The sequence below is a fragment of the Cervus elaphus genome, chromosome 22 (genome assembly GCF_910594005.1).
Source record: "Cervus elaphus chromosome 22, mCerEla1.1, whole genome shotgun sequence".
Classification (NCBI taxonomy): domain Eukaryota; kingdom Metazoa; phylum Chordata; class Mammalia; order Artiodactyla; family Cervidae; genus Cervus; species Cervus elaphus.
In genome coordinates this window covers 25,394,930-25,407,179 of record NC_057836.1, presented here as the reverse complement: position 1 = coordinate 25,407,179, position 12,250 = coordinate 25,394,930, and the positions used below count along the sequence as shown (strand labels likewise).

At 44.2% G+C, this 12,250-nt stretch overlaps 1 protein-coding gene across 3 annotated transcripts in view; it reads right to left on the bottom strand.

The window, feature by feature from the left end:
• Positions 1–12,250, bottom strand: part of PTPRO (protein tyrosine phosphatase receptor type O) — a 260,020-nt gene that overhangs the window by 7,766 nt on the left and 240,004 nt on the right. For all 3 annotated transcript variants that reach the window (XM_043882124.1, XM_043882125.1, XM_043882126.1), the window contains 2 exons: positions 7,295–7,449; positions 3,536–3,671 (listed from right to left, as the gene is read on the bottom strand). In XM_043882124.1, the coding sequence (XP_043738059.1) occupies positions 3,536–3,671; positions 7,295–7,449 (291 nt within the window). The remainder of the gene's footprint in view (positions 1–3,535; positions 3,672–7,294; positions 7,450–12,250) is intronic.

Below are 12,250 nucleotides of genomic sequence, written 5' to 3'. Positions count from 1 at the left end.
CAATATCACATCAGTAACTGAGCTTCCCTTTCTCATTATGACAAATCCCTCCATGGTCTCTGGTGTTGAGTTAAGCACAGGGCATTGATAAGGGCAGAGAGTGCCTGATTCTCAACCCATAATGAGGCAGTGGTGAACCTTTGTGTCAAAAATAAATAAGTAAATAAAGTAGTTAGGCCACAGGAAAAGTAAACAAAAGACTATTAACAGACACATATCTGAGAGTTCAGGAGAAATCTAAGCTGCCTATCAGGAGGCCTGAAGGCTCAAAGGAAGGTCCTACCTACCTGACCTCCAGAGAAAGCTTGTTAGAGGAAAATGAAAGAAAACCTTTGATAAAAACAGAGGAGAGCCCAGGGGAGGTGAAGGCCATCCACACTTTATAGTTTCAAAGCGCTTATCTTGATGGTATCGGTTCATCTGATGCATACTTTACAGCAAACAATGCGTTAACGTTGTCCCTTGCATTTTATAGATGAGAAATGGGAACTTCAAAAAACATTTAAAAAATTTTTTTTAACTTTTTAAAATGGGCTACAATCCATGGGGTCACAAAGAGTTGGACATGGCTGAACGACCGAGCACATAACTGATTTATGTGCACTAATTCGCTTCAGTTGTGTCCAACTCTTTGCGACCCCATGGACTGTAATCCACCAGGTTCCTCTGTTCATAGGAGTCTCCAGGCAAGAATACTGGAGTGGGTTGCCATTCCCTCCTCCAGGGGATCTTTCCATCGCTGGGATTGAACACGAGACTCTTAAACATCTCCTGCATTGGCAGTTGGGTTCTTTACCACTAGCATCACCTGAGAAGCCCTAGTTGTGTTCATTTTGGATGTACAGGAAAGTTATTTAGTTACACATGCATCTGTGTCTTTTATTTTAGATTCTTTTTCTTATAGGTTTTTACAAAATGTTGAGCAGAGTTCCCTGTGCTATTCGCAGGGTTCTTGTTGGTTACGTATTTTATATATCTGTGTGTATCTGTTCATCGGAATGGGAGCTTTGAGAGGTGAAGTGAGTTGTGCGGTGGTCAAGCTGGGACTCAGGCCTCTCGCAGAGTCTGATCTGGCCACTCTCCTCTCTGCTCTCATGTAGGGACCCACACGGTGCCTCTGCTCAGGTGAGAAAGAGGACGAGGGTTCATCATGATACAGCCCATGCAGCAGGCACCTGAAACGTGCATCTGAGGACATGGTCAAATTAATCAGTGACTTCTGCTCTTTGTAGAGGGTTTGGAGTGAAGGGCCATCGAGAGGACCTGGAAAAATCAGAAACTAGCCTGGGAGGTAACCTGTACACGGCACTGTGGTTTCTGTATTTACATGGACTCAGCTGGAGAATTACTTTGGCTTCTTGAAAACCATTAGTGTCAAAGGAGTGCTTTGGGATGCTGAAGGAAAATAATTGTTTACTCAGCTCTTTTTATTTATTACCATCAGTAAACTAGGAGGCTGCAGAACTGTGGCGTGAATGAGCTCAAGGAGCATGTTAGGAAAAATCCTAACATTCAAGTTACAGGCTGAACCACAAAGAGCATAGGAATAAGGAAAAACAGAGGTAAATCAATGGACAAGATGTTCCAGACATGACTAACGACGAAGCTGACATAAATAAACAACTTGAACTAGAGAGGATCCCAGCAAAGTCCTGAGGGAACTTGAGAGTGGACTGGAACAGCTGGGAAAAATAAGTGACCCGTGGTGACCTCTGCCTCTTCTGCAGACCTTGAATTTTCCCACGTGAGTTCAGGGAAGGGATATCATTCTTAAAAAAGACCATCTTCCCTGGAGATGTCAACCTAAAATACTACCATAAACAAAGCAGCAATCAAAATTTGAGGAAAGAAAGTTAGGGAGGAAATTAGACTTTTTCTCAACTTTGCAGAAAGGCACATGGTGGCAGCCCTTGTCTCATGTCCGTACCTGAAGAAGGATAATGATGCTGGAAATCAGATGGAGGGTCTGCTATGTGAAGGTAGTTTTTAAAAAGGGATTAAGATTCTGTTGTTGGAAAGTTGAAAGCTAACAGGCTATAATCACAGTCTATAAAATTATAAAAGGTATAAATTAAGTCAATGGGGGCAGACAATTCATCAAATCCAAAATACTTAAAATAAGGAGTGGCCCTTTGAAGCTTGGGGATTAATACACATAATAGGGAGTTTTAATCACATAGTAGGATATGGATTTATGGAAGGGAAAACCAAAAATACAGACGGATTCATAAAGCAATGTCTAATTACTAGGTAGTTGGGCTTGTCTGGGAAACCAGGACATTTTTAAACTTATGATAACAAGGTGATGTTCATGTCCCCACAGCAGTAAATTAGAAGGCAGCTGGGCTGGGATGTGAGTGATCTCAAGGAGGACACTAATAGATGTCTTATTTCCTAATCATCCCTGAGCCATCTGAACGTGAATGAGTTACTGTTTCCAAAGTGCTATGATGTTGCTATAGCTCAGAAATAAACACATTGGAATGAATGGCTGTGCAGAACCTTGGCCAGATGGGAAAGGGCAAGGGGAGGGAGAAAACCGGAAGCATTGAGACAGGAGCCAGGACCGCAGGCTTTTGCGCTACACTGCCATCTAGTGGTGGTTGACGGGAAAAGCAGAGGGAAGAGGTGGGCAGGCTTTAATCCCTTGGGAAGTGAAATCAGCGGTCAGGCCAGGTTGCATTCTATCCCACAAGTGTTCCTCCCACACACACTCCTCGAGAAGGAGGATTATTATTGTTCGCCTGAAGCTAAGAAGTTGCGAGAACGGCTGGGTGACTAAGATTACCAAGAAGCTATTGTGCTCTGCTTTGGGGCATACACAGGTGCACACCCACTGATGCTCCGAGGCTGTGATGCTGTGTGCGGGCACCGGGCGGGGCTGCCATTCCAGCCTGAGTGCATTTCAAAGGCTTCACGGGAGGAGAGGGCTTGGGAGGATAGGAGCGGGGCAGGTAGTACTGATGGCTATTTCTGGAGATGTGTTGTTACAATAAGGAATCCATTCATTTAGCTCAAGGAGACTGGCTATGTTGGTGGATGAAGGGTTGGAAATCCTTAAAATCAAAAAGATTTTATCTCATCAGAAAGCACATGTGCAACACATATTATCCTCACAAGTGAACGGAGTCACACGAAGGGCAAACTAATGACAAACTTACAGAATTGAGTCTAGCATTTTAAATAGAAATTCAATCACACCAATTCCAAAGTCTCCACTTGGTGGCATTTCCCCAGATGGCTGTTACCCTCACTGAATTCTCGGTCTGTTCAAAGAGGTTTTATTCCATTATAGATACATCCATGTGCTCTGGCTTACTGGAGGGCATAGGACACCAATAAAAGTGTAGACACTATACACCGAATGGTTATCTGTTTCTTTTATACCTTGGAGCAGTTTGAATGTGCACAATAAGAAACTGGGAACAGCAAATGCAAAAAACATTTTGAGACAATGGTTTTGAAATATGAGATTGAATAGTGGGAAGTTTTTCAGTCAAGCCAAATTTAAAAATACCTATGATTCGGTTCCTACCTCGGTCTGTACCATAGACATCCGGTATGACCGCATTTCTGACACCAGCCCCAGGATGTCGACAAATTCATGATCCCGAATGTGCTGCAAGAGTCTGTCCAGGGCGATGAACGTTCCCGTCCGACCGACTCCAGCACTGAAAAAGAGGTTCCGATATCACGTCACTTATAGACTGCCCTTGTACACTGATTGAGGGGCTCCCCGGGGCTCTCCTGGTGGCTTAGAGGTTAAAGCGTCTGCCTGCAATGCGGGAGACCAGGGTTCCATCCCTGGGTCGGGAAGATTCCCCTGGCAAAGGAAATGGCAACCCACTCCAGTATTCTTGCCTGGAGAATCTCATGAACGGAGGAGCCTGGTGGGCTATAGTCCAGGGGGTCGCAAAGAGTGGACACAACTGAAGGACTTCAGTTTCACTTTCACTTTCTACACTGTTGGAAACAAATAAGTGATAAAATCCACCAAAACTATAGGTACCATCATTGAGAAAAGAGAAGACAAAATTGACGATATTTCCCAACTGATTTTTTTTTAAATTGTATTTATTGATTTTGGCTATAAACTGGGTCTTCATTGCTGCACCGGTATTTCTCTGGTTGTGGTGGCTACTCTCTAGTTGTGGTTTGACGGCTTCTCATTGTGGTGGCTTCTTCTGTTGCGGAGCAAGGGCTCCAAGGTACGCCAGCTTTAATGGTTGCAGGTCCCAGGCTCTAGAACACAGGCTTAGTAGTTGTGGCACATGGGCTTACTTGCTTGCCAACATATGGAATTTTCCTGGATCAGGGATCAAGCTCATGTCTCCTGCACTGGCAGGCAGATTCCCTACCACTGAGCCACCAGGGACGCCCTTATTTTTTAAAAACCCTTTATTTTATATTGGAGTACAGCTGATTAGCAATGTGATAGTTTCAGGGGCACAGCCATGGGACTCAGCCATACATATACATGTATCCATTCTCCTCCAAGCTCCCCTTCTCATTCAGTCTTCCACATAACATTGAGCACAGCTCCATGTGCTATACAGTAAGACCTTGTTGGTTATCCATTTAAAATATAGCAGTGTGTACTCTCGAGAGTCCCTTGGACTGCAAGGAGATCCAACCATCCATCCTAAAGGAGATCAGTCCTGGGTGTTCATTGGAAGGATTGATGCTGAAGCTGAAACTCCAATACTTTGGCCACCTCATGTGAAGAGTTGACTTATTGGAAAAGACCCTGACGCTGGGAGGGATTGGGGGCAGGAGGAGAAGGGGACGACAGAGGATGAGATGGCTGGATGGCATCACCGAGTCGATGGACATGAGTTTGGGTAGACTCTGGGAGTTGGTGATGGACAGGGAAGCCTGGTGTGCTGCGGTCCATGGGGTTGCAAAGAGTCAGACATGACAGAGTGACTAACTGAACATGCCCATCCCAAACTCCATAACTGTCTCTTGCCCTCATCCTTCCCTCTTGGCATCCATAATTTCTCTAAGTCTGTGAGTCTGTTTCTGTTTTGTAAGTAGTATCACATGACAGCCTTTATATGAGGAATCTAAAAAGAAATGATGCAAGTGAACTTATTTACCTCCCTGATGTTTAAGTATGCAGTCGTGGTTGATGTGTCTCCTAATGTCAGTTTTATCACTGCTCCCTCCCTTAGACTGCTGCGGGTCTGCCTTAGCCATCTGTGGCCCTCCTGCCCCTGGGCTCTCTATTCCTTAGGAAAGTGAGGATTCATATGGAACCTGCTGGAACCAGCAGGAACCAGGCAGGAACCAGCCCTCAAGGAGATGATGATGTTGTTGTTTAGTCACTAAGTCGTGTCCAACTATTTTGCAACCCCATGGACGGTAGCCCGCCAGGCTCCTCTGTCCATGGGATTTCCCAGATAAGAATACTGAAGTAGGTGGCTATTTCTTCCTCCAGAACATCTTCCTGACCCAGGGATTGAACCCATGTGTCCTGCTTGGGCAGGTGGGTTCTTTACCACTGAGCCCCCAGGGAAGCCCAAGAAACAATTCCAGCCTTCTGAGGAGCCTCAGAGTTAAGTCCTCCTGCCCAGCTTTAAAGTCTAGCTGAGATGCCCACACTCTAGCTCTGGTGCTGGGGCCATTCAGCCCTAGGTCAAGTTTACCATCTCAGACCTTCCTTAGAGCGCGTCTGCCCTGCTAGTGGGTGCTGGTCCGCTGCGGTCGCCCAGGGATCTTTGAGATAATTGCCTCAAAATCAGATTTAATATTTGGATCCAGTATCTTTCAGTCCCCAAGTCCCAGGACTCCGAGTATAGAGGGAAGTGGAGTGATTCAGGCCAACCAGCTCATCACCACAGTCCCCAGTGGCACAGATAAACTCAGCTCTCCTTTCCTCCCAATCACTCACGGACTGAAGTGCCAGCTGACTCTGAACTCTGAATTATGAGGAAATGCAAGAAAAAGAAAGGGCTTCCCTGGTGGCTCAGATGGTAAAGAATCCGCCTGCTAAGGCAGGAGATGCAGGCTTGATCCTTGGGTCAGGAAGATCCCCCTGCTTAAGGAAATGGCAACCCACTCTAGTCTTCTTGCCGGGAAATCCCATGGATAGTGGAGCCTGATGGGCTACAGTCCATGGGGGTCACAAAGAGTTGGACATGACTCACAACATATGCACATGCACACAGGAGAAAAAGGAAATGAAGAGCAATGAAAAGCAATCTACTTGTGAGATTTGCTGGGAGAGAAATCCAACATGAAAAAACCACAAGCTCAGAGCCCTGATTTGCTTTTTCTACCAGGCAATTCTTCTCTCTTATCTTCTCACGTAAAATGTTTCTGGGCCTGGGTGAACACTCATGAAGCCACATCCAGAACTGTACCTGCTCCCTGCATGAAAGGAGGCCACGTGTTTGACCTCAGGGTTGACCAGCTTTATTTTCTGCTCTTGGAAGGAAGCATTTTGAGACCAGGTAACCTCATCCAGTGAAGCAAAGCGTTTTGGCCTGGGAATGACTGACAGCAAGTGTAGCCTCTCTAGTCAGAAACTTGGTAGCTTATGAAGCATTTTTCTTTCCAAGGAGAGACACACCTACCCCCTGCACAACCCTACCCCTACCCCCCACCCACCCCTACACACACACACACACACACACACACACACACACACACACAGAGTCAGCCATTCTAGCTCACAAAACTCAAAGTGCTAGACCCAGGCTTATTGGCTGCCAACGCCTCCTCTGACTTCTTTGTCTCACTGCTACCTCTGATAAACAATGTTGTTGTTGTTTAGTCACTAAGTCATGTCCGATTCTTTTGTGACCCCATGAACTACAGCCCGCCAGGCTCCTCTGTCCATGGAATTTTCCAGGCAAGCATACCGGAGTGGGTTGTCATCTCCTTCTCCAGGGGCTCTTCCCAACTCAGGGATCAGATTTGTGTCTCCTGCATTGGCAGGTGGGTTCTTTACTGCTGAACCACCTGGGAAGCCCTAAGATAGCCATATGATATGTAAATCATGTATTTAGTAAGACTTCGTTCATCATAATTTTTTAAATTTTTTAAAATTATCATTTTAATTGGAGGATAATTACAATATGGTGATGGTTTTAGCCATACATCAACATGAACCAGCCACAGGTATACATGTGTCCCCCGCCATCCTGAATGCCCCACCCACCTCCCTCTCCACCATCTAAATTTTTAAAAATCATAACTCATTGACCAGTTAATCCAATCTGATCAGAGGTTCATGGCATGATGGGCAATCCCCTCCACGACTTCCAGCAGCCAGCACCTCTGCGGTTACCTGCAGTGCACGGTCACGGGGCCTCTGCTCTTTGTAGCCTGCTGTCGGACCTTGTGTACAAACTGCAGGATGCTTTCCGCAGCGTTGGCTGTGGGCACCCCGTGATCGGGCCACGCGGTGTAGTTAAAATGGGTCACATCCTGCATCTCGTCAGCCTTTGGGAGAAAAACAAGCGTTAATCTCTCCGTCCACCGTCAGGATGGCTCAGGCCTCTGCGGCAGCTCTTGAGTGATGGGAAGGCTGCATTCCACTCCCGGTCAGCACACCTCCCCTTCTAGCTCTCAGCATTGTGTCCGGCACAAGGCAGGCCCTGAGAAAAACAAATACTAATTGTATAAAGCTTCAAACAGTAGGATAAATAGGCTAATCCATGCCTGGGTTGTGATAAGAGCCTAAGCAGATCAGGGCTTGCATCCTCGTTCTGCCATTCAGAAGTTACATCAGTTCTGGGCAATGAATTAAACACTGGAAGATGCGGTTGGTGGCCAGCTTGGGTTCGCTTGGCCAGGTGATCCATTCTGTCTCCCTGGTGCTGCTAGTAGCATCTGGCTGCAGCCCCATCGCTCAGAGATGTCTCCCACTAAAGGGAGCTGCCTGCTGGAAAGTGCCGAAGAGATCAGGTTCCCAGGCTGAGGGCAGACCACAGTGACTGACTGATGGATGTTGTTATTATTCAGTCACTAAGTCTGACTCCATGGACCACAGCACGCCATGCTCTCTTGTTCTTTACTCTCTCCTGGAGTTTGCTCAAACTCATGTCCATTGACTCAATGATACTATCCAACCATCTCATCCTCTGCCGCCCCCTTTTCCTTTTGTGGTTAAGTAAGTAAGTAAGTGTTAGTCGCTCAGTCGTGCCCAACTCTTAGAGACCCCATGGTCTGCAGCCCACCAGGCGCCTCTGTCCATGAGATTTTCCAGGCAAGGATACTGGAGTGGGTCACCACTTCCTTCTCCAGGGGATCTTCCCAACCCAGGGATCGAACCCGGGTCTCCTACACTGCAGGCCGATTTTTTACCGACTGAGCTACAAGGGAAGCCCCTTTGTGATGGATACCAGGGAGCAAAATGTCAGGCTAGGACAACTCTCCTGTCCTCTCCTGCTTCCCTTTTCTTGTACGGATTTTACCCAATACTTCACTTTCAAAAAACCCCATGTGTGACAATCCCTGTCTTGGGTTCTGATACTAGGGGACCTAACACAAGATGCACTCACTGAACACCAGTGTTCTCTTACTTGAAGAGGGTCTCATGATGCTTTTAACAAGGGTTGTTGTGCGAATTAAGTGTGAGTGTGTCTGTGAAGGGTGGTTTCTGTTAGATAGTCTCATCACTGCTGCTACTGCTAAGTCACTTCAGTCGTGTCTGACTCTGTGCGACCCCATAGACGGCAGCCCATCAGGCTCCCCCGTCACTGGGATTCTCCAGGCAAGAACACTGGAGTGGGGTGCCATTTCCTTCTCCAATGCATGAAAGTGAAAAGTGAAAGTGAAGTTGCTCAGTTGTGTCCAACTCTCAGTAACCCCATGCACTGCAGCCCACCAGGCTCCTCCGTCCATGGGATTTTCCAGGCAAGAGGACTGGATGGGGTGCCATCGCCTTCTCCAGTCTCATCGCTACTGCTACTAATTACTACCACTTGTTCTCATCCAGCTCAGTGCATTTCTTTTCTTAAAACTGTTATTATTTTTAAACATTCTCCTTTTATTTATTTATTTTTTTGGCCAAGCTGGGCAGCATGCAGGATCTTAGTTCCCCGGCCAGGTCTCGAACCTGTGCCCCCTGCGGTGGAAGCACAGAGTCTTAACCGCTGGATCACCAGGGAAGTCCCCAGCACAGTGCATTTCAGTGAGTGGTTCTGGGGATCCCAATAAGTGGATATTTTCTATATCTTCCTATTCATATGAACCCATACACCAAATATATTATTATTCTCTCTGACCTGAGTAAATAATAACTAAGATATATGTCCTTCAAGAATTACTTGCTTTAGCCCCTACTACCTTATAAGCATAAAGTTTTATTCTGCTCTTGTTATCAACTACCAGAAATATTCCAAATCCAAGCTTCACAAAGATCTAATGCATCCTTCATCTCCCAAACTTGCTAAGACTCTTGAATCCATTCAGGAGATGGAATATTATATTGTAATTTGGGAGAATTTGTCTGGATACAAAGTTTAGGTTTTCAGGTATTAAAGAGAAATGAATTTCAAAGAGTCTGTGGTCTTGGGTGAGGTAAAATTATAAAAATAAATAAGAATAAATAAAATATAACATTTGTGTATATATATGTGTGTGTGTATATATATATATATATATATATCTCAGCACTTCAACTAGACCCACTGTCTCCTTGGCCTAAGGCCACACATTCCCAGCCACATTCAATGCCTCCTTCTCTGCACAGGTTCAAGGACTTTGTCTTGGATACATGAAGCATGAAATCTGCAAAGACGCTAGCCAGCTTTACCGCTGTCTTCAGAAAGTACGGCAAGAAAGTAACTCAAGCAGAATAAATTGTGCAGAATGAATTACTCAACACCAGGAGGATTTAAGAATACTTCATCACCACATAGCTGTGGTTGCCCAAAAAAGTTCATGAAAATGCTCTTTTCAAATGAGGATCACAGGCTGAGCACAAGACCTGTACACTGTAGGATATACATGCATATATATGAATATATACAATCTTATATCTGTATCTTTATGTATATAGAATATATATAAAATCTCCTCTGGTTGATCTGACAAGGTATCCAGCGAAAATATGCAAGTGGTTCAAAAATAGGAATTCTTTAACTTGTCCGTCTCTCTGCAGCTGCAAGGCAGAGGTCTTTGCGTCAGATGGGTGATTCCTGTTAGCTGAATAGCAAGGCACACGTCAATGGGAACAAACCAGTTTTTGCTGGTTTTTGGTTTCCAATTATTATTCAGTTCATGCCAAGTTTCAAGTACTGGAAAGTGATAAATTGTGTGTTATGGTCATTTTCCTCCTTTCTTACTAAATGAGAAAACCTTACTGGTTACATCTTAGCTATTCCAAAATGTCTCTGGTTTTCTCATTTAGGTAATTTTATCTGGTTTTACTCTGAAAGATTCCATATAGAAATATGGAGGAGATAAAGAAGTGTATAATCCAAAAATGAAAAAAAAAGTAAGAAAAAAATCTATTCGTCAGCAATAGCATGACAGTCTTTAGTTTTAGCATTCATTGCAGGAGCTTAAAACTTAGATTCTGTATATTTATGGCCCAAAGGGGGCACTCTGGGACCAGATGCTTGTGACTATAAAAATATTTCCAGAAAACTCTGTCATTAAACATTTTATTCGTCTGCTTGAAGCCCTTCACACGTTTGTCATTGAAAGGTCATCATTTAAGATCAAGGACAAGAAGTATAATATGAATCATACCGTACTTGATGTCACTCTTGGGAACATACCCTACGTTTGCTTTGCAATTTTTTTCTCCTATATGCAAAACCTAGGGAAAGATTTATTCTATTAAAATCTATTCTATATTTGTCTAGTAGTTTGCCCTGCTTTCTGGTTGACATAGCCAAGACAGAAAGCAGAGTTCAAATAAAATTCCTCTTGTTAAATATTTTCTCTGGTGGTTAAATCTGTTGATGTTTTCTTCATACTCTCTTATTTTTGAAAACATCCATTCACTGATTTTTTTTTTCATTTCACAAGATTATTAAGTGGCTAACCATTTGGATTAAAAAGATTATTATTTTTTAAGATTTTTTTTGATGTGGACAATTTTTAAAGTCTTCATTGAATTTGCTACAATATTGCTTCTGTTCTATGCTTTGTTTTTTTTTTTTTTGGCCAGGAAGCATGTGGGATCTTAGTTCCCTGACCAGGGATGAAACACACACCCTGGGCATTGGATGGTAAAGTCCTAACCACTAGATCACCAGGGAAGTCCCTACAAGGATTATCAAAACAGGATGCTTGTATATGAAACTCATAGCACATGGAGGAGGCAGACACGAAATCAGAGAATTGTGACCACTTATAGGGCACTGTGATGAAATACACACGGGATTAGAGCAGGGGAGGAAAGGGAGAAGGGTCTCTTGAGACTAGGGAAGGCTTGATAAAGAGATGACGTTTAAGCTGACACTCTGAGTAGGGATGTCCTTAGAGAATGGGAGGAGATGAGCATTCCAAAGAGATGGAACAGCATGGAGCAGTTACTCTGGGATCTGCCTACATTCTTAATGCAGCAAAAGCCATTGTTACCTGCTAGCAGTTAAGAAGGGATTTGTATCTTGTAAATGTCAATAAATGGTGAGTCCTTGAGGGCTTATGTTATATTGAAACGAACAACCATTGTTTCCATTGTCTATGTTAAACAGTCAGCAAGCATTTTCTACAAAGGGCAGATAGATATTTTAGATTCTGTGGATCATAGAGTCAGTCTCTGCTGCAACTATTCAAGCCTGATGTAGGACAGAAATAGTCAAAGAAAATCAGTAAACAAGTTTGTGGCTATGTTTCAATAAAATGTTACTTATGGACACTGGTATTGAATTATATAATTTCCATATAATGCTTCTTGTGAAATAGTATTCTTCCTTCAATTTTTTCCAACTTTTAAAAAGTAAAACTCATTCATAGTGCCAAGGCTTCACAAAGCAGGCTCTTTTTGTTCATCCCCTGATCCATACTGTGAGGAAGGGTTGTTTCTAAGCAGAGAATCAAGTTTTAATGAGGGAATGTCCTATTGTTCATCTTCAGCAGAGAGCACACTCCGCTGGAGAACTCGGTACTAGTAAAACTTCCCTCCTACTTTTAGGACTGCTCTCTGTGAAGGAGCCACAGAGAAGGAACCAGGGTGATTGCAATTGACGCCAGCACCTAGCCTGGTACACCAACTTTCAGCTTGAGCTCAAAAGTCTACCTTCAGGAAAAATAGACTTTTCTGACATCCTAACCACCAGGAATC